Raw genomic sequence first — 21,848 nt, 5'->3', positions numbered from 1 at the left:
AATTAATAGTAAAACACTATTGATTTTTTACCATTAGGATGGATTCATGCTACAAAGTTTATAGTTACTTAGCCATATGAACTTGACCGCCAAACAGTATCATTGGGGACTGTACATGCAAAATCGAAACGCCATTGTTTGTTCTTTAAAATATTCATGATGTAGTAGATGCGCACGTATTTCTTGTGAAGAGGTGTGTATGGGATCAAGCAGCGTGTTCACATGGACCTATATATAGGATTACGTAGGGCCAATTGCAACTTGGTGGTATGATCTACTCAATTATTTGCCGAGGCATCCCAAACAATTAAAAAAATTAGAAAGGACATGCTTGATCATCATGGCCAGGCAAATTTGCTACTCTACTTTGCATCGATAATAATGCGGCAGCTATAAAGCTAGTCAATAGAAACAAAGACACTCGTGACAAGTTGTGCATATGCGTATGACTTACATGTTGCTTCAAAGACGATCCAAACAAAGTTCAAACTAGTATGAGAACGGGAATTGAACGGCTCGACTGATGATCAACGACGGCGAATGGTGGAGAAGTCTGTGGCTCGTTTACTTGGCTGGACATGCGTGCACACACATCTCTTATTGGTGACAAACATGCTTCCACAAGTCACGCATTCACACATCACGATTTTCGGCGTCGCAAGTCACACAATGCCTTTACAATGGGCCTTGATTATTGTTAGACCAGATAAGATTAGCAGGCCAATATCGAATCAAAACCCGCAGCTTCTAAGATGGCATGTACGTACATTAGAAACATTCAGCAAATTGCAGAAAAACAGATGAGAAACAGAGCTGCAAATCTTTCACCCAAGATGTCAACACTGTAAATTTTCTGTGAATATTTTTTTAATGGAGGAGGATCCCGGCCTCTGCATCTGGACGATGCATGCAGCCACTTTATTAATTATTCACGTAAAACCTTACAAAGTTATACATCAGTAAGACTAAAGTCACCGTCTAAGCAACATCTGTCGCTATTCCTATCCAGTTGACGTAGAGATGCTCATAGTCTGGGCCTAATACCAAACAGACCTCGCAGACAAACCTAACATCTAAGACCTGAGGTCCCAACCAGGACGCCTGCCGGGTATGGGGCACCCACCAGTCCGGCGCACTCCTCAACCAGGACTTCTGCCGGGTATGAGGCCGCCGCAGCCATCTGCCACCAATCCATCTTCAGAGATGTATTGTTGCATCTACTGTGCCAGGTCTCTCTGTCATCAACATCACCACGACGCCAGACAGCGTCGTCCTCCTGCACGAGTCCATCCTCGCACATCAGGCGCCGAATCTGCATTGCGCCACGCCGTTGAGATCCGTCACCATTAATGTATAGGATGAAGCACCGCTCCACCAAAGATGCGGTCCACTTGTCCCTCGAGTCCGTGCACACCTCCAAGAACGACGCCCTCAAGGGGGAAACAACATAAGAACGCCGCCGTCTTCCGATCTACTGATCTAGGGTTTCCCCCGGAGGTAGCAGACAGTGACCTTGAAACTCTCCTCGGTGATGCCTTCAAGAAGGGAATGTCGCAAAATAGCGTCGTCACCGCCGGCTTTGGCACTAAGCCGAAAGCAAGTTTTCGCCCGGATCTGTTCGAAGGACCTCCATCAAGCATCTCGTGCATGGATCGCCGCCATATCTGCCGGGGACTGGACAATGGATCCAAGCCGCCGCCGCCTGACCGGCCACGGAACCACCACGGTGCCTAAGCCGGCGCCGTCAGGCCCACCATGCCCGCTTGTAGACGCCCTCCAGATCTGCCGGCTTGCGGACGAGGCCCGCGATCTGGGCCGCCGCCACAGGTGCTCGTCAGCCGTGGGGAGAACGCGCTTGCGCTGTCGTTGCCGTCACACTCGCCGCCGGGCGCCCGCTGCTCCTTGCCGCCGGTGCACTGCCGATCCATGAGCCGCCGCCGCCGACAGGAGATCGCCACCACGGCGCGAGGGGGAGGGCCCCGCCGCCGCGTCACTGGCTAGGCTACACCGGCGTGGCCTCGGGCGGCAGCAGGAGGAGGGAGAGAGGAGCGGAGGCCTAGGGCCGGCGGCTGTAGATCGCCCCCCGTGTCGCCATACAAACATCAAACTGAAATGTGAAGATGGAGTTATGTAGTATGTGCAGTATACCTGCAATCTATCTCATTCTTAATTCGCCTAGAAGAAAGCAGTTTTTTTGGAACAATAAAATGCAAGTAGGCAGGTGGATGCATTATTTGCCCACTAATAGTTTGAGAACAACTTGTCACGTGAACACATGGAAACTCATATCCTGCAACTTGTCCAGGTCTGACCTCCCACAAGAGGGATTTGTGTACATCACTAGCAACATGCACAAGACAATCACGCAAACACAAGAAGTATATGAGCTGCTGCTACTACTACAACAACTACTACTTGCCAACCAAACCAAAGCAATGGCAATGGGGGGCATGAGTTCGCTATGCACATTCCTGGCCGTCCTGACTACTGCGATTGCGATCGTGGCCGCTAGCGACGAGGCTGCGTTGCTCGCTTTCAAAGCGCAGGTCAGCGATGGCGGCTCGCTGGCCTCCTGGAATAGCAGCGCCAGCTTTTGCAGCTGGGAAGGTGTGACATGCAGCCACCGCAGGCCAGCGCGGGTGGTGGCGCTGAGATTGAACAACAAGGCGCTCGCCGGAGAACTCTCCCCAGCCATCGGGAACCTCACGTTCCTGCGGACGCTCAACCTGAGCTTCAACTGGTTCCACGGGGAGATACCAGCGAGCCTTGGCCGCCTCCGCCGCCTGCATAGGCTCGACTTGGGCGACAACTCCTTCTCTGGCACATTACCAGTGAACCTGAGCTCATGTGTCAGCATGGCCATAATGGGACTGCTGAACAACAAGCTTGGCGGGCGCATCCCGGCTGAGCTCGGCGAGAAGCTCACGTCCCTAGTAAGGATGTCACTGAGTAACAACAGCTTCACAGGGCTCATCCCTCCATCACTGGCCAATCTGTCCCATTTGGAAGTCCTTGATCTCTCACGCAACCAGCTCGTGGGCTCAATCCCACCAGGGCTCGGAAGCATCCACGGCATGCAACAGTTCAGCATCGCCAGAAACCTCATCAGCGGTATGATTCCAACCTCTCTCTACAATTGGTCCTCGCTAGAACTATTTGATGTAGGGACAAATATGTTGTACGGCATTTTGGATGATTTCGGAAACAATTTCCCCAAGTTGGAATATCTTGGCTTGTCTGGTAATCACTTCACTGGAACAATCCCGTCCTCAATATCCAACATATCTTCCCTCATATCAGTTGGCTTTGATAGCAACAGATTTAGTGGGTACTTTCCTCCCACATTTGGGAAGCTGGGAGCACTTCAATATTTGAACTTGAATAACAATAAGCTTGAAGCGAATGACAACAAGGGGTGGGAATTCATCACGTCTTTGGGAAACTGCAGCCAACTGCAGCTATTGGGACTCGGCATCAATTCTTTTGAAGGACAACTACCAGGTTCAATTGTGAACCTGTCAACGACTCTCCAATACTTGTACTTAGGTGACAATAGGATCTCTGGGAGTATTCCTGCAGATATAGGCAATTTAGTTGGTCTACAAACACTTGTGATAGCAAACACTTCCATGTCCGGAGTGATTCCAAAGAGCATTGGTAAGCTAGAGAACTTGATCGATCTAGCTTTGTACAACAATAGCTTGTCTGGGCTCATACCTCCATCGCTAGGAAACCTTTCACAATTGAATAAGCTTTATGCACGTAATAGCAACTTGGAGGGACCAATTCCGGCAAGCCTGGGGAAGTTGAAAAACCTCTTTGTACTTGATCTAAAAATGAATTACCGTCTCAATGGTTCAATACCCAAAGAAATTTTCAGATTACCCAGCCTTTCTTGGTATTTGGACTTGTCATACAATTCCCTTTCCGGACCCCTTCCTAATGAAGTTGGTAGCTTGGCAAACCTTAACCTACTAGTTCTATCAGGAAACCAGTTGTCTGGCAAGATACCCGACAGTATACAGAACTGCATGGTATTGGAACAACTATTCTTAGACAACAATTCCTTTGAGGGAAACATACCTCAGTCACTGACAAATATAAAGGGGCTCAGTATATTGAACCTGACCATGAATAAGTTCTCTGGTAATATTCCTGATGCCCTTGGCAATATTGGAAACCTGCAAGAGTTGTACGTAGCACACAACAACTTGTCAGGATCAATCCCATTAGTTCTACAGAATTTGTCATCATTGTCTGAATTGGATATATCCTACAATAATTTGCAAGGCGAGGTGCCAAATGAAGGTGTTTTCAGAAACATCACTCACTTAGCGGTTGCTGGGAATGTCAATTTGTGTGGTGGTACACCTCAACTTCATTTGGCTCCGTGCCCCACAAGGGTCTTAAGCAAGAAGAGAAAAAAGATGCCAAAGTCCCTTGTAATTTCTCTAGCAGCAGTTGGAGCAATCGTGTTCTCACTTTCAGTGATTGTTCTTGTTTGGAGACTTTGTAAGAAGCTCAAATCAAGCCAGAAGACAGTAGCAAAAGATTCAATTGTTGATGGCCATTACAGAAGAATCCCCTATCCTGCATTACTGAAAGGAACTAACGAATTTTCAGAAGCCAACTTGCTTGGGAGAGGAAGTTATGGTGCGGTTTATAAGTGTGTTTTGGACAACGAAGAAAGAACATTGGCTGTCAAGGTGTTTAACCTTGGTCAATCTAGGTATTCGAAGAGTTTTGAGGCTGAATGTGAGGCTATGAGAAGGATACGACACCGTTGTCTCATTAAGATCATTACTTCTTGTTCGAGCATCAACCACCAAGGTCAAGAGTTCAAGGCATTGGTTTTTGAATTCATGCCCAATGGTAACTTGGATAGCTGGCTTCATCAACCATCTAAAGATCCCACTACAAACAACACGCTCAGCCTTGCCCAGAGGTTTGATATTGCTATCAATATTGTGGATGCAGTAGAATATCTACACAACTACTGCCAACCGTTGGTGATCCATTGTGATCTTAAGCCAAGCAACATTCTTCTTGCTGAAGACATGAGCGCCCGAGTTGGAGACTTTGGCATATCAAGAATCCTTCAAGAAAATACAAGTGAGGGGACGCAAAGTTCATATGGCTCAACTGGAATTAGAGGTTCCATAGGCTATGTTGCTCCAGGTGACTAAAACTTCTAATTTTATTACTCCCTCCGTTCACTTTTATAAGTCGTTTCAGACAAGTGAAATTGTGCTGTTTTGCACATTGTCTAACCACAAGACTTTGCATAATTGCAGAGTATGGAGACGGCTCTGCGGTCTCTACAGCTGGTGATATTTATAGCCTTGGCATATTGCTGCTTGAGATGTTCACGGGAAGAAGCCCAACAGAAGGCACGTTCGGAGATTCATTGGGTCTGCATAAGTTTGTCGAGGATGCTCTTCCAGATAGAACCTTGGAGATAGCTGACCCTACAATGTGGTTGCACAGCGGACAACACAATAACACTACAAGTATTAGAATTCAGGAGTTATTGGTTTCAGTCTTGAGCCTTGGCATATCCTGCTCAAAGCAACATCCTCGTGACCGAGCACTGACAAGTGATGCAACAGCGGAGATGCATGCAATCAGAGATGCATACCTCAAGTTCATAGGGGAGCATGGAGCAGAACCAGAAGCCTCGACTCAAGAAATTCAGAGCAGCATTGCATAAACAAGCTGGCACAAGACATGATCCTGCATACTAAAAAGATCATGTGTCATTTCAGTGAGTAATTGTTCTCAGAGCTATGTATGTTGCTTTACAACTGTATCAAATAAATACAAAACCATCATGTTGTGCAATAATAGCCCAACAGCAATTTGTAGGTTGATTCATAAAGCATGCAGTGTAATTGTTTTCCCATTATCAAAACTGTACACATGGAGGCAACATTATTGCTTGATGCTTCAGTAGACCTGAAGTTGCAGAGAGTTTCATTTTTTTTCTTATTTTTATTATTCCTCACTTTTGTAAGCAAAACAATCCGATTGTATTTGTTTATATCCAAAACAAAGTGCATCGGATCAGATTAATAACACTAGAATAATCACAAACATATTTTCCTTTGTGAACAAGCTTTCTTCCTTCATTAATTAATAAGTAGTAATAACGTAGTAGAACCTAGAGCGCTTGGTTTCTGTCTTCAGAATTGGTGCATCCTGTCTTTAGGTAGTACAATCAGACTTTTTGTTAAAGAGTACATACCGTCCATGTGCACAAACAAACTTGGGGTACAAACTAGTGCACATTAGAGAGCACAGGCAATCTGTCTAAAATCTGATTCTCAATAGGGGAAAAAGCTATCTGTCAATAAAATAAACAGAAATCATAGGTTAGAAAGCATATCCTGTCTTGAGGTAGTAAAGCCAGGCTGCTTGTTAACAGAGTATATACTTTCCATGTGCAGAAACAGATACTAGAATTTAGAGCACAAGCAGTCTGCCCAAAATCTGATTCTCAGAAAAATAAATCAATTTGTCCAAAAGATAATCAGAATCACGGACTAGAAAGCATCAGTACCATTCATTCAGAGAACAGCTTGCAGAAGCAGCAGCAGGGTAATCCTTATAACCAGAGACTAACCATCCGCCTTCTATTAATTCCCTTAGTAAAAAGAAATACAGGTACTAGATATGTACCTAGGAGGATGTGAATCTGGAGCGCATATGAGAAAACAAATTTAAAGTAAAACCATCCCAATGCTGTGCAATAGTACTGTAGCAGCAGGTCCAGAGGACCTTTACTAGCTAGGAGGACGTTATCAACAATCAATCTTTCCAGTAAGCTTTATTTTTAATGCAGCTATTCTTTGGAACAAGTATCAAATAAATGTAGCATGATGTAAAAAAGGTAAAATACTAGTGTTGTGCAATAGCAACATAGCAATAGCAGTTGTCAGTATATTTGCTACATGGCTTGCAAGTAATTTAAAAGATTCAGGAAAATCGCATCCTCAGTGAAGTAGGCTGGCAACATGGATAAAGTAGTTCATTTTACAGCAAAAGAAATTTGCCGCGAGACAGAAACCATTCTACAGCACAACGAACAGCAAAGGAGTTGTACCTGATGCATATTGGTGTCATTCATTGGAAAACTTTGTTTTTGCCATTCTAGTTTTTGCCCACTTTGCTTATGCCACTCTAGAATTTGACATCTCACTTTTGCCACTCTTAGCTTTTGACAATACATCACAAATGCCATTCCGTGGCAAAAACAATAATTTTTCATTTCATTTTTGCCACTCTTAGCTTTTGACATGTATCACAATTGCCACTCTAAAATTTTTGCTTTTGCCACGAAATGGCAAAAGTGATATATTGTCAAAAGATAAGAGTGGCAAAAGTGAAATGTCAAATTCTAGAGTGGCATAAGCAAAGTGGCAAAAGTTAGAGTGGCAAAAACAAAGTTTTCCCTTCAATCAATCAGGGAACAGTTCACCTCCAAAAGCAGCAGAGCATCAGCAGGATGTGAACTTGGCAGTAGGCAGCAGGCAACAGGTAATCTGTATATTTGAGAGCACAAGCATTTTGTCCCAACTACAGACCAACCATCTAGCATTGATTCACATCAACTTTTGATTTCTCTGGGCCACACAGCCATACCTGCCCTGCCCTTGGTGGATCTGGAGAGAGGGTGGGGGCCGAGGAGGAGAGAGGACGCCATGGCCATTGGACGCATTGTGGAAGGAGTAGAATATTTGCACTGCTACTGCCAACCATTGGTGATTCATTGTGATCTTAAGCCAACTAGCCAAGCAAGATTCTTCTTGCTGAAGACATGAGCGCACGAGTTGGAGACTTTGGCATATCAAGGATCCATCAAGAAAATACAAGCAAGGGGATGCAAACTTCATATAGCTCAACTGGAATTAGAGGTTGGATAGGCTATATTGCTCCAGGTGACTAAAATTCTTCTAACTTTATATTTTACCTTTTCAATCAAATATGACATGTTAACCACAAACCTTTGCATAATGCAGAGTATGGAGATGGCTCTGCGGTCTCAACAGCTGGTGATATTTATAGTCTTGGCATATTGCTGCTTGAGATGTTTACAGGAAGGAGCCCACCAGAGAATGCACTTCCAGATGATGTCGAGGATGCACGTTCAGAGATTCCTTGGATTTGCATAAATTTGTCGAGGATGCACTTCCAAATAGAACCTTTGAGATAGCTGACCCAACAATGTGGCTGCACGGCGGACAACATGATAACACTGCAAGTATTAGAATCCAGGAGTGCTTGGTCTTGGTCTTCAGGCTTGGCATATTCTACTCAAAGCAACAACCTCGAGACCGAGCACTGACGAGAGATGCAGCAATGGAGATGCACGCAATCAGAGATGCGTACCTGAAATTTACAGGGGAGCATTGAGCAGAAAGAGAAGCCTCGACTCGAGATTCAGAACATCATTGAATGAACAAGCTGGTACTCCCTCCGGTCCTTTTTACTCTACATATTTAGGTTTGTCTGAAGTCAATTTCATCCAACTTTGACCAAGTTTATACAAAAAATTATTAACATTCACATAACAACACATTTACTATTAGATCCATCTCGGAATATATTTTCATATTATATTTATTAGATGTTATAGATGTTAATATTTTCTAATATAAATTTGGTCAAACTTAGCAAACTTTGACTTCAGACAAAGCTAATGTGCGGAGTAAAAAGGACCAGAGGGAGTACAAGACATGATCCTACATAATAATAAAATTACGTATCAATTCAATTAGTAATCGTTCGAGCGTTGTCTCATTAAGATCATTACTTCTTGTTCAATCAAGGTATTCGAGGAGTTTTGAGGCGGGATGTTTAACCTTGGTCAATCAAGGCATGCTAACCACAAGACTTTGCATAATTGCAGAGTATGGAGAAGGCTCTGAGGTCTCTACAGCTGGTGATATTTATAGCCTTGGCATATTGCTGCTTGCGGTGTTTACTGGAAGGAGCCCAACAGAAGGCATGTTCAAAGATTCATTGGATCTTCATAAGTTTGTTGAGGATGCACTTCAAGATAGGACCCTGGAGATAGCTGACCCAATAATGTGGCTGCACAGCGGACAATGGGATAACACTGCAAGTATTAGAATCATGGAGTTATTGGTTTCAATTTTCAGGCTTGGCATACCCTGCTCCAGGCACAGCTGTATAATGATGGAATTGCACGATGTATTGATCGGGTGCAATCGCACGTATATATGATGTACAACGGTGGACCACGACCTCGACTATACAAAGAACTAGGAGGTGGGCCCGATACACAATATGCACATAACACATATACTCAACCCCCCCCCCCCCCCCCCCCCCCCGGTCGAAGCGGCGCCATTGCTGATACAAAGACTGGACCGGAACTTCTCGAATGACGTAGTAGGCAAGCCCTTGGTTATGATATCTGCAAATTGTTGGGATGTAGGAACGTGTAGAACACGAATATGGCCAAGAGCCACCTGATCCCGAACAAAATGAATATCTAACTCAATGTGCTTGGTACGACGATGATGAACTGGGTTGGCGGAGAGGTAGACGGCCGAGACGTTGTCGCAGTAGACCACCGTTACCCTGTCGACAGGACACGAAAACTCCTGGAGCAGCTGACGAAGCCAGGAGCACTCGACGACGACATTGGCCACAACGCGATACTCAGCCTCAGCGCTGGAACGGGAGACCGTAGGCTGCCGCTTGGACGACCACGAGATAAGTGATGGTCCAACAAAGACACAGTAGCCCGAAGTGGAGCGACGGGTGTCAGGGCAGCCGGCCCAATTAGCATCGGAGTATGTGGTGAGGACGGTGTGGGTGGAGGCGTGCAACGTGATGCCAAGATCCATAGTGCCACAAATATAGCGGATAATCCGCTTCACAGTGGCCCAATGAATGTCCCGAGGTGCATGCATATGAAGGCACACATGCTGAACTGCGTACTGGAACTCCGGTCGAGTGAGGGTGAGGTACTGAAGAGCCCCAACGATGGACCGGTAAAAAACAGCATCCGAAGCAGGAGAACCATCCATGGTAGAAAGCTTGGCCTTCGTGTCAACAGGCGTGACGGCGGCCTTGCAATTAAGCATGCCAGCACGGTCAAGAAGCTCATGAGCGTACTTCCGCTGGTGAAGGAAGAAGCCATCCGAACGGCGCACCACCTCAACACCGAGGAAGTAGTGCAAAGGACCCAAGTCCTTGATGGCGAACTCAGCGCGAAGACGATCAGTGAGCTGACTGAGGAGGCCAGTCGTGCATGCCATCAGGATGATATCATCGACGTAGAGGAGCAGATATGGAGTGTCGGAGCCCCGATGATAGACAAATAGCAACGCATCGGAGCGGGTAGAGCGGAACCCAAGCTGGTGAAGAAACGCCGCGATGCACTGGTACCAGGCGCGAGGGGCCTGCTTGAGCCCATACAAGGACCGCGAAAGCAGACACACATGGTCGGGATGTGTCGGATCAATGAACCCCGTGGGTTGCTGACAGAAGACCTGCTCCTCGAGATGACCGTGAAGGAAGGCGTTGGAGACGTCCATCTGGTGCACCGGCCAGGCGCGAGAGGCCGCAAGGTGGAGAACCGTGCGGATCATCCGGAGCTTAACCACCGGAGCGAAAGTGTCAGTGAAATCGACGCCAGCACGCTGCTGAAAGCCACAAACAACCCAGCGCGCTTTATATCGGTCAAGGGTACCATCGGGGCGGAGTTTGTGTTTGAAGACCCACTTCCCGATAATCACGTTAGCGTGCTGGGGGCGGGGAACAAGCTGCACGACATCAAACTCCTCTTGCATCGCAGCCATACAGAGCGGGCCACGAAGAGCAGCTCGAATGGAGGACGGCAAAGGCGATGGCGTAGAGGTGGATGTCGTGTGGACATACTCATCAGAAGCATACTGTGAGCTCGGTCGAAAACACCCGCACGAGGTAGCACCCCTGGCCCTCTCAAACGTCGCTGCCACTGATACGTCTCCGTCGTATCTACTTTTCCAAACTCTTTGCCTTTGTTTTCGACTCTAATTTGTATAATTTGAATGAAACTAATCCGGACTGACGTTGTTTTCAGCAGAGTTATCATGGTGTTATTTTTGTGCAGAAATCAAAATTCTCGGATTGACCTGAAAATTTACGAAATTTTTTTATGAAATATATAAAAAATACTGGTGAAAAAAGATACCAGAGGGGGGTCACTCAGGAGCCACAAGCTCTGGGGGCGCGCCTACCCCCCCCCCCCCCCCCCCCCCCCCCCCCCCCCCCCCCCCCCCCCCCCCCCCGCCGGGCGCGCCTCCCAGACTTGTGGGGCCCCTGGAGCTCCGGCAGCCACTATCGCTGATTGTAGGAATGCCGAGGCCGCATGCTTCAGCCGTTGGTACCGGATGCCGATGTTGGACGTGTCGAATTGATGAATACTATCGATGTTGTAGTGTTGCACTCCTGCCAACTCCCCCCATCGTCGTCGTTCTCCCTGCCACCGCCTACTTCCAACTTCATTACACAGAGATTCGTGTGTTTGATGTCGCTCATGCTCCCCGTGCTCCCAATGCTGCTGCTCCGACTCATCGTCTTTGACCGCCCATCCGACCACGGCGTCCACACCTCCGCATCCATAGTCGTTACAATTAGCGGTTTTTCCCGCATAGTTTTTAATGATTAGGATCCTTAAAACTATTCCTTCATAAGCATTATTTTGCACTCTACTCCTTTGTTGTTCATGTGGAGTATAGTTTTACGATCCTATACATTTCAAAGTATTATTAAGCAACTCTTTAGTTCACAGTATTTTTAAAACAGAGGAACAGGAAAAAACAGTGAAGTATGATAGTACTATATCTGCAAAACAAAGAAATGGTACACATAGAAAATTACAAACGCAAGTGTTCAGCTCACGAGAATAGAGAAACATAAATTTTGAAAACATAAGTGTTTAAGTTCATAGTAACAGAAAAACACCGGAATCCTAATAACATGATCAAGTTAAAATCCACATGCAAAGTATAATTAAGATGTTGTTACGTTTAAGTCGTTGAAGACCCCATTTCCGTTCTTGTGTAGGAGATCTAAAAGGAGGTAGGATGAGTTGTAATTTTTTTTTGTGTGTTTTTCCTTTGATACTAAGATCAAACATTTTTTCTCTATTTTTTTATTTTGCCCCATTCCTGTAAATTACATCGATGAATAATGTTGCCAAAAGAAACTTTTCTATTTCTACATGTTCCCTCCATTTTCCCCTATGAACGAAAGAAGCATGTGAAATTTTCAGTGGCCATCTCTCTTTATGCAACGACTAGTATTCAACAACAAATGTCTGCTACCCGTTCCTCATATCACAAAGCACTGTTGCGACGACTCCAAAGATATGCTTGACATAATACTATTGAAGATTCTGACTAAACAAGCATGGCAAGAGAACCCCTTAGCCAGGCCAGCATATATCTCACAATATAGATACAACAACAACAACAACAACAACAACAACAATAACAATGATTGAAGCACCACAACCAATAAATGGCCTACCGATGGCTGCCGATGCTATGACTAGCTAAGCTAGGTCCATATGCCCGTGAAGAAGGCGGCGACACGACGAGCGGACTGGGTGACGAAAGCGGCGCAGATCTCGGCGGGGTCATCGACGCACCCCTGCCATGAGCACGCCTCCTCTAGCACATGCCCGCGCCCACGCCCGCCGCTAATGCGGTGCCAAAGGCGTACCAGGCAGCACCCCTGGCCCTCGCGCGCCCCGCCGCCGCTGCCACCCACCACCACCGCCGACTGTAGGTACGCTGAGGCCGCGTGCTTCAGCAGCTGGTTCCGGATACCGATGTTGGATGCGTCGAACTCATGGATGTTGTCGTTGTTGCAGTCCCTCCAGCTCCCTGCGCGGAACGCACAGCCGCCACTGCCATGGTTCTCCCCGCCGCCGTCACCGCCACCGCCTCCTTCCAACATCATGTCGCGTAGGCTCGTGTACTCGATGTTGCTCCCACACCCTGGGCTCCCACCGCTCCCGGTGCTGCTGCTCCGGCTTGTCGGCTTCGACCGCCCTCCCGATCGCGGCGTCCACACCTCCGGATCCATGGGACCAAATCGCTCACCGCCACCCCAATCAAATTCTTGACTTGCTTACCCACAAGATTGTGTAGCCATCAATGAGGAGAGAGTGAAAATGAGAGGAGAGAAACGAGATGAATACTCCAACGGATACCCTTAGTTATAGGAGGGAAAAGCCTAATCCTGACCAACCAAACTTGGCAAGAAACTCTCTACAATTCTGCATGCCTCCCTCCCAAAATCTTTCAATGCGGTTAAGGCGCAAAGGGAGAATCTAATATCTTCTAAAATTGGGTTTCGAAAATATCCTCTGCATGTATCCGGAAGGTAATGATAGGATATCATGTAAATGTATGAACTCAGATATGAACTCAGCATTGTGTGGCCAGAAAATTACAGACATCACATCATGATGATCCAGGTAAAAGAGAGCAAATAAGGAATATATTTCCTCCATTCCAACAAAACATTCACATTAAATGCGATACAAATTTCAATTTTGTCGGGGTACATATTCTCTTATTAGAGTGCATCCATCCAATAACAAATTACAGAAGCAAAAGGGAAATACATTAACAACAAAAGGGCAACCAAAACTTCCTCGGAGCAATCTTGGAAATAACAAATGACCCAACATTTTTGTTCCGTTCCAGGGAAATAATTGTGAGATATGACTAAGCATGATGATGTCGCAAACAATGTGCTCAGCCAACACAAAGATCTTCATATGCTTCTTCGTCTTGAGCTCATGGGGAACTGGGCCAAAGAGACGAGTGCTAGTCGGACCACGTGGTGACTATGGCTTTGTCATTGAATTTTGTCTTACTTTCTTAATACAGGCTTCCGTCCTACTCTATAAATAAAGTCATAGGCCAAACGATTCAAGGTGTTGGGGATATCTTCGACAGTTGGGGTTCTTTTAGTCAGAGGGTGGCCGCCCGATCAAAATGGATGGACAGGATCGTATGGGCGAGACGGGTCAGGCAAGACACCGCCTCTAGCTCGTGGTTAGGAGGAGCGGACCTGACCGAACCGGTGAGCGTCTCGGCTCAGTTGGACCACTAGTTCGTTCGCTGGTTCAACTGTGAAGACAAACAGATTCACTATGAATTGTGTTAGGGCATCTCCAACTCCACCAGCAAATTCGGCATCTGATTGAGTTGCTCATATGAACTGTGTTTGTCCAAATACATTACAATTCCTCGAATTGTAATCTATTTGGACAAATACAGTCCAACTCCAAATGAACACACTATCATCTCCTTAAGCCGCTCATGAGTTGGTCGATGCTGAATTTGTTGATGTATTTGGACAAATCATCAAATATGGCCAGATTCTGATTTGCAAGTTGGATAGGATCACCCATGTTCTCAAATTTCAGATCTCCAGCAGCATATTCACCCTCATCCTTCATGATCATGTTGTGATGGTTTTTTTGTCCAAGGTTAAAGATGATACAGTTATGTGCCGATCACGGCTGCACATCAATTGCTCGACATTTTAGTTCATCGGCAAAGATGATAGACACCGAATGACACAACGGCTGAAAAAGGTGACAATTGAGGACCTAATATCTGCTAAAATTGGATTCAAGAAATATATCGTGAAGCAGGGAGCAAATGTTATATGTTGTGAAAATGGAAGTCTGTCCTCATGTTCCAGGAATGTAATGATAGGACACTCTGTAAATGCACTAAATCAATAAGCAGAAAATTACAGGCAGCGCGTGATGATCCAGGTAAAACAGAGCAAATAAGGAACATATTTTCGCCGTTGCAGCAAAACATTCAGATTAAATGTGCTACAAAACTTGATCTGCCGAGGGCTCCCTATAGTTTGGTACACATTCTCCTTTTAGGGTACATCATTCTTCCAAACAAAAATTACCAAAGGAAAGGTGGAATGGCAACAGGGGCAACCAAAATATCTCTGGAGCAATGTTAATTCCGCTCCATGTGGAAATAAAAGAGATATGACTAAGCAGGGTAAGGTCTCAAACTATGTGTTCAGCCAACGCCAAGATCTTGAGATGCTTCTTCTTCCTGAGCTCATGAGGAACAGGACCGAAGACGCGAGTGCCAATCAGCTCGCCTTTGTTGTTCACGATGACGATAGCGTTGTCATCAAACTGGACCTCGCTGCCGTCACTGCGTCCTTTCTTCATAGCGGCACGGACAACCACACCGTAGACCACATCACCTTTCTTGACCTTGCCGCGAGGTTGCGCTTCCTTCACAGAACCAATTATCATGTCCCCAAGCCTAGCTCCTTTCTTCCCCCTCAAGGACTGTATGCACATGACCCGCTTGGCTCCAGAGTTGTCTACCACCTTGAGGTTGGTTCTCATCTGGATGAATGTCCTGATTTGCTGAAACCAGAACGAGGACACAGTTCACCTCTTGGAAAGCATACATGCTTAAAGCAAGAAGCAATTCAAGAGAACTACATACTCTAGCAATAATACTGATTGCTTTTGCACCACACACGAGGTCACACGGTTCTCTTTCTTTTTTTCAGAAAAGTAATTCACTTAATCTCTATGATGGTTCTGAGAAAACCGAAAATAATAAGAAAAATGCTCATGAAGACTGAAGAGTAAATAAAATACTGCCTCATAAATGAAACCATGAAAAATGGAGTTCAGTATGTCAAAGGAATCTAGTTTATAATCCTTATGGCATTGCTGGCATCGACAGAAAGACACAGATCTTGACAGCAACTATAAACACAAGCTATTGAACTATATCAAGCAAACGACTTCATAATTAAATACCAAGCTGGGCCATGTATGTCATTGGGGGACAAACAGTCGACACTTTGGAACTTTTGAGTCGCTAACACACTATAAGAAGCTGACAAATCTCTTACAGGAATACTGTCTTAATTCTCTGGCTAACGAAAAATATCAGAAGAGAAGAAAGTTTGAGGATGTGTTGAGATAAATGAAACATATACACTTGAACAGAGCAGTAGTACCTGGCTGATAGCGTCACAGTGAGATGGTCTTGTCACTGTTTCAGCAGACGAATTGATACCCCCATACAGATTGTTTCCAACGCTTCCCATCAACGTACGCCCAACTGCATGGATCAATAAGCATTTACATGATGTAAATCAATTGCCTGAGCATCACATTGCAGCATGGTAGGCCCAAAAAAAACAAATTAATAGCAAGACATATTTGAAAGGAATCAAGGGCGCACAAGGTTTCAACTAGATACAGGCTTCCAAGATATCTTTTCTCACAGCGAGTAAATCGGCCGCATCTTTAGGAACCAGCTATTCTAGTTCCGTGAGCAAATTAATTGATAGGAATTAGGAAACCAATCGCAATCCACCTGGCCACGTCCTATCGGTACAAAGGTTGTTAACCCAGCAAACAAACAATGTGAACCATAGTCATGATATTTTGTCCAAGGTTAAGAACTTAAAATGATACAGATATGTCCTTTAGCTGATTCATCAGGCAAGACGATAGGCACAGGGGTTTCAACATGACAGCGGGTGAAACATGCATCCTTCATATGAACTGGTGATTCTTTTTTACTGCTGCTACCTCTCGAGTGGGGGTCATAGAAAGAAAAATTCTCACTGCCCAAGGACTTATCCATACATGGGATGAAAAGTGTGATGCGAGTGAGAAAAAATTGTATACCTGACGAGCACTTTGACCTCAGGAACGCCGCCATCTCCTGCAGTCACCCAAAGAATTTCCTGCAAACGAGAAATCCCGGAGCGAGGTTAGAGCCGACGCCGCGGCCGCGCACGAAACGGCAAGAAGAACGCGAACCCTACGGAGCCCTGAGAGATCCCTCGGGCCCGACCAACCAACCTCGTCGAACGAAGTGGACGGGAGGAGCTATCGGGTCCAGGGAGGCGGGGTACGGCGTCCCGGCGGCGCCGGCGGCGGCGACGAAGATAGAGAGGGGGTGAGGGAAATGAGCTCGGCGGAGTCGGGCGGCGGCGCCGGTGGTGGGGGGAGAGGGAATACAACACACAGAGGATCCTTCTGCGAGCGAGCGTCGCGCGGGCTGCTGCGGCCCAGGCCCATCGTATTGGGCCTTGTCCATGAGGCCCACAAATGAATGGCAGTGTGTGTACAGTTTGAGAAGTACACAGTAATATTTCCAGTTGGGACGCGGCGTTTCGGTGCCTAGACTCATCTGCACCCGGTTAGAAAAAAATTCATAAAAAATTCAAAAGAAAATAAAAAACCATTTTTTTGTGCGGTAGAAACTTTGATGCGTGAGGCCCGCTCCATTTCAAATCATTTGGACATCAGTACATGAACAACAAACTTTTTTACCGACCCCGAATTTGTCTTTTTTGCCGAGAGCTGTTCAGATGTATGATTTGAAAATTGGAGTGGACCTCATGCATCAAATTTTGTACCGCACAAAAAGAAATTGGATTTTTTTTAAAAAAAATCTAGTGTATGTTTTGATTTTATTTTTTCGTGAGCGCGGGTGTAGAGATGGATTTTCATTCGAGTTGGCCCTTGTCTCCTTTGTTGCTTTCTTTATGTGATTAAATATAGTATTTGCATCATCATCAGGAACTGATGATAATATTTCTGATGGGTATAAACAGTCACAAACTTACAACAATGCAAAAACTGATTATGACAGAAAGACAAGTGCAGCCGTTCAGGAAGCTGAGAAATGAGAACTGAAGTGAGAAGCTCACTGGGGAAGCAACCAGGATACCAGGCAAGATAATGTGCCAAAGCTGCCAGTCTACCAGGGACTGATGATATATATTTCTGAAACAAAGGAAAAGGATTGATAACCTCCCAACAAAATTGGACAAAATGTAGGACATCGCCTAGTCAGCATGTAACCGAAGGAATGGTTTCAAGGTCTAAGGAATAGCAAGAAAATCTGAAGATGACTCGAAGATACAGAGTGGTAGTTTTAAGATAACTCTCAAATACATGCCCGTCTGTGCTTGCTGATATGCTCAATCACTGTCAACCCTACAATTTGCACCTATAGGCATATCTCTGGTAATATGCTTACACTCACCGTGCTTGAAACCTGCGATAGCCACAGAATTTTGAACCAAGATTTCAAACCACCATTCAGAGAAAGCCAGGGTTTGCTCAAAACCACAAGTACCGAAAGTACAGTGCACACACTACTAAACAAAAATGAACACAAAATAACAATGACTGGTTAACTACTAAACAAAAATGAACACAAAATAACAATGACTGGTTAATTTCATGATACTATTAAACGGCAGGAGAGCATCGTCCACGCAATAACATCACATGCATAACTTGCTCATAGTAAGTAGAAAACAAATGTTCACTGTCGTCTACAATCTGATGAAACACAAAGTACTCCATATATAGAAAAGGATCACATGCGCGCGCACACAAAACTGTTTGGTTCCATTACTCTTCCATAAGATTCTCTTCGGTCTTCAGCTGAGAAACTAGAACCTTCTGCTTGGCTACATAGTTCTCGGTCTCCTTCTTGGGAACCATGCCAATATCCTGATCCAGCTCCTTGGCGTCGCTCTTTCGCACCATGCTCTTACCAGCCTTCTGTCTGTTATAGGAGAAAAACAGTGTGTATTAGACGAAGAAACCACTCCCAGAATAAGCAGAAAATGAATAATCAAGGTACAGCAACCGACCTCTCTGTAATGTGTTTCTTCTGCCGTTCATGTCTGATCTTCGTGATAAGCGGGATGGCCTTCAGAGTCTGCTCAGTGACGTTACGGTCGTAGCGCTCCGGCCTGTTCCTCTTCCTCTCGAACTCAAACGTGGCATCCTGGAAGATTCAAACAATGATTCGATTATGACCCACACATCACCATCTAGCTACTGGCAGGATATAGAAGATGGGTCTGTCTAGGACACATCTAGATGTGACATAGTTATGTCACATCTAAGCTGATTTTCACTCTGTTTGTGGTCTATTTTTTTTGTCCTAGTTTTTTTTGTTTCTTGTTGATGCATTATATACTTGTGGGAGGTTAGATGTGACATCCTTAAAAAACATCTAGATGTGAATTAGACAAACTGATAGAAGATAGCAAAGCTCGTTACCTGTGTCATGTCCTTTCCACGCAGGCGCCTGTACGCCTTGGTCCACTTAACCTTGCGAGGGTTCCTCTTCATCTTGAAGTTCTTGTGGCATTTTGATCGGCAGAACCGAAAGATCTAACAAAGCAGAGGCAAGACCTGGTTACATGCTATGCCATCAACCAAATCCACACAGAGGCAGAAGTGAAGCTACAAAAGCTACTACCAAGGCAGGAACGGCACAAGAATTATTGTATATTCAGCTTTTCGTAAGGCTACAGGTGTCCAGCCAGAACCAAATACAAGCAGAGGTGAAGCTAAACGGTTTATATTTATGAATTGAATCCCATACAATTGCTCTACATTCACTTTTTCATACGGTGTGCTTTCTCCCATGTTAATCTCTCTAAAAAAATTCAGAGGCGATGCAAGGCATAGGTACAGAAACAAAGTACTCCCTCTGTAAAGAAATATAAACGCTCTTATATTTCCTTACAGAGGGAGAACCGTAGCTGTTCACCATCAGGTTCTTGATACGACGAGAAAGACCTAAGAAATTAGATGTAAGACCTGGTTACATGCCATGCCCCCAACCAAATCCAGATACAGGCAGAAGTGAAGCTACACAAGCTACTTCCAAGGCAGGAACCCCGCAAGAATTGTTGCATCTTCAGCTTTTGATAAGGCTACAGGTGTGCAGCCAAATCCAAATACAAGCACAAGTGAAGCTAGACAGATTACTTATGAACCGAATCACAGGAGAATTGCTCTATTTTCACCTTTTTTTCAATTCTGTGCACTTTCTTTCTCCCATGTTAAATTGATTCTCTCTGAAAAAATTCGTATGGCTACTACAGGTGTGACAAAAATACAAGCAGAAGTGAAGCTAAACATACTTTCAATGAACCGAACCGCATAAACAATGCCCTATTTTCACTTTTTCATGCCGTGCGAATATTCCTCGCCGCCAGGTTCTTAATAATACACGAAAATAGCATGGCGCCCAAACATATGCCGATACCACAACCACATGGACGGACGGACGGACGGACGGCACCACAGGCACAGGCTACTGACAGAAATAACAGATATTGATAGGTGGATACCTTGGCGTCGTTGCGGACGAACTGGATGCCGTGGCCGGGGTAGACGGTGGAGGAGCAGAACCAGCACTTCTCCAACCTCATGGCGCCGCCTCCTCGGTGACCCCGGGCGCACGCGGCGGCAGCAGCTGATCGACGGATGAGCAAACGAACACCGTCCGCGGGTCAGAAAGAGGGGGGAGCGGACTCCAATCGATAGAACAGAAGGGGGGAGGCAAACCTTAGGTCGGCTGCGGGCGAGGGGACTCGCCGCGATGGGGGCGGCGGCGGCCGCCGAGGGAGGGGAGGGGGGGAGACGGGACGAGGCGGAAGCGGAGGAAGGGTTTGGCTGCGGTCGGCGGTGGGGGTTCTTCTAGTCGCCGAGCGGCCGTCCGATCGGAATGGACGGACAGGATCGTTTGGGCGAGACGGGGCGTCTGGCTCGCATGTGGAGCGGACCTGGCCGAACCGGTGTGCGCCTCGGCTCGGTCGGACCACCGGTTCGTTCGCAGGTTCAGGTTCAACTGTGAAGCCGGGCAAGATTGAGATCAAACTCGGACGGCAGAGAAGTTGTTGCAGCCTCGAGCGATGGTAATTCTTCCTCGGCAGCCAGAGTAATTTTTCTTTTACAAGATCAGCTGTACTTCCTTCGATTCATGTTAGTTGTTGCGGTCTTAGGACAACTTTTGTACAATGTGTTATACTATGACCGCGACAAGAACATTGATCGGAGGGGGTAGTTTATTCGAAAATGAGCAGAGAGACTCTCGGCTCGTAGAGGGACCCCGCCCAGTGGCAATTGTGCCCGTACCCCACGCACGCAAGATCGCTGAGCTCTCTCCCCATCCGGCCCAATTGCCGCTGCCTCTAGTAGAGGAGGTCAGGGACATAAAACTATTTCGACCGATCACTCATTTTCATTGTAGAATAATTTGTGATACTTATTATGCCTACACAATTTACATAAAACATGGCACACACTTTATAATCATTGAATTTATAGACGGTCTTCGATCATCGTTGCTAGAGGAAATAGGAATCGACACCGAGAGGCTCTAAATGGCAATGTATTTATCGATTGAGATTGAGTGTGTGTGACACGAAGGTGCCCTACTCATCCACTGCATTATTTTAGCACATGAGTACGCTTTTACAGGCAGTTATGTTTTGCTATCTTCGCCTTTATGTTCTGTATAGTAATACCATATATTTCCCATGTCATATATAGGATCTCATCTCATCGGATGCACACTCCCTACCATAATCCAGTTTCAACAATTAGGAACAGTGGCCAAACACTCCGGAATCTTAGTTTAGACACCAAAAACATTGAAGAGAATTCTTACCATACACCACATTAAGACCACCCGCAAAAAAAATACACCACATTAAGACATGGCTAAAATCACCGATCACCGAATAGGCTACAAAATCTCGTATGTTCATCAACCACATAGCCTGGCTTCCTTGGACGAGGACAACATCAGAAGACTCAAGAGCATGAGTAGGTTTATTACTACAAAATCTACAGTCACAAGGACAAAACATGATTTGAGCTTCAATAAGACTAGTCAGAACGAAAAACTAAGAAGCTTACTGAAAGCATCGTCCAATTTCACCATAATATAATTTCTAGGGGTGACTTCAAACGA

The 21,848-nt window shown here is 45.7% G+C and overlaps 3 protein-coding genes and 1 long non-coding RNA gene across 5 annotated transcripts; 2 read left to right on the top strand and 2 right to left on the bottom strand.

Annotated features, from left to right (window-relative positions):
- The first annotated feature begins 2,341 nt into the window (after positions 1-2,341).
- Positions 2,342-5,856, top strand: LOC125507710 (probable LRR receptor-like serine/threonine-protein kinase At3g47570). Of its 2 annotated transcripts, none has more exons than XM_048672200.1 (2): positions 2,342-3,111; positions 5,295-5,856. In XM_048672200.1, the coding sequence occupies exons 1-2, from the start codon at positions 2,349-2,351 to the stop codon at positions 5,708-5,710; spliced, it is 1,179 nt and encodes a 392-aa protein (XP_048528157.1). In that variant the 5' UTR covers positions 2,342-2,348; the 3' UTR covers positions 5,711-5,856. The 2 variants fall into 2 exon arrangements, with proteins under 2 accessions (XP_048528157.1, XP_048528156.1); XM_048672199.1 differs by having other exon boundaries at positions 2,342-5,178.
- Positions 5,857-7,389: 1,533 nt separating this feature from the next.
- Positions 7,390-9,292, top strand: LOC125555521. The gene is made up of 4 exons (XR_007304746.1): positions 7,390-7,536; positions 7,636-7,937; positions 8,019-8,466; positions 8,909-9,292. It is a non-coding gene; the product is annotated as an uncharacterized LOC125555521 (long non-coding RNA).
- Positions 9,293-14,826: 5,534 nt separating this feature from the next.
- LOC125507708 (50S ribosomal protein HLP, mitochondrial-like) lies at positions 14,827-17,069 on the bottom strand. Its single transcript, XM_048672197.1, has 4 exons — positions 16,913-17,069; positions 16,736-16,794; positions 16,057-16,160; positions 14,827-15,448 (listed from the first exon to the last, which is right to left on the bottom strand). Exons 2-4 carry the CDS (start codon positions 16,767-16,769, stop codon positions 15,074-15,076), a joined length of 513 nt encoding a protein of 170 aa, XP_048528154.1. The 5' UTR covers positions 16,770-16,794; positions 16,913-17,069; the 3' UTR covers positions 14,827-15,073.
- A 1,220-nt stretch (positions 17,070-18,289) lies between these two features.
- Positions 18,290-20,595, bottom strand: LOC125507709 (probable ribosome biogenesis protein RLP24). The gene is made up of 5 exons (XM_048672198.1): positions 20,438-20,595; positions 20,221-20,345; positions 19,139-19,252; positions 18,724-18,860; positions 18,290-18,635 (listed from the first exon to the last, which is right to left on the bottom strand). The coding sequence occupies exons 2-5, from the start codon at positions 20,299-20,301 to the stop codon at positions 18,479-18,481; spliced, it is 489 nt and encodes a 162-aa protein (XP_048528155.1). The 5' UTR covers positions 20,302-20,345; positions 20,438-20,595; the 3' UTR covers positions 18,290-18,478.
- Positions 20,596-21,848: the final 1,253 nt, after the last annotated feature.

The sequence above is a fragment of the Triticum urartu genome, chromosome 5, assembly GCF_003073215.2.
Source record: "Triticum urartu cultivar G1812 chromosome 5, Tu2.1, whole genome shotgun sequence".
NCBI lineage: Eukaryota > Viridiplantae > Streptophyta > Magnoliopsida > Poales > Poaceae > Triticum > Triticum urartu.
The sequence above is the reverse complement of the archived record's forward strand: the minus strand, read 5'-3'. Positions and strand labels throughout refer to the sequence as shown.

Excerpts from the sequence above, each read along its gene's own strand:
- LOC125507710 (XM_048672199.1), top strand. The coding sequence starts at position 2,349 with ATGCACAAGACAATCACGCAAACACAAGAAGTATATGAGCTGCTGCTA. Across the intron at positions 5,179-5,294 it reads CATAGGCTATGTTGCTCCAG|AGTATGGAGACGGCTCTGCG; the intron begins GTGACTAAAACT and ends GCATAATTGCAG.
- LOC125507709 (XM_048672198.1), bottom strand. The coding sequence starts at position 20,301 with ATGAGGTTGGAGAAGTGCTGGTTCTGCTCCTCCACCGTCTACCCCGGC. Across the intron at positions 19,253-20,220 it reads TCGTCCGCAACGACGCCAAG|ATCTTTCGGTTCTGCCGATC; the intron begins GTATCCACCTAT and ends CTGCTTTGTTAG. Across the intron at positions 18,636-18,723 it reads AAGAAACACATTACAGAGAG|ACAGAAGGCTGGTAAGAGCA; the intron begins GTCGGTTGCTGT and ends CTCCTATAACAG.
- LOC125507708 (XM_048672197.1), bottom strand. The coding sequence starts at position 16,769 with ATGGCGGCGTTCCTGAGGTCAAAGTGCTCGTCAG. Across the intron at positions 16,161-16,735 it reads GAGGTCAAAGTGCTCGTCAG|TTGGGCGTACGTTGATGGGA; the intron begins GTATACAATTTT and ends TGATCCATGCAG. Across the intron at positions 15,449-16,056 it reads ACTGTGACGCTATCAGCCAG|CAAATCAGGACATTCATCCA; the intron begins GTACTACTGCTC and ends TTCTGGTTTCAG.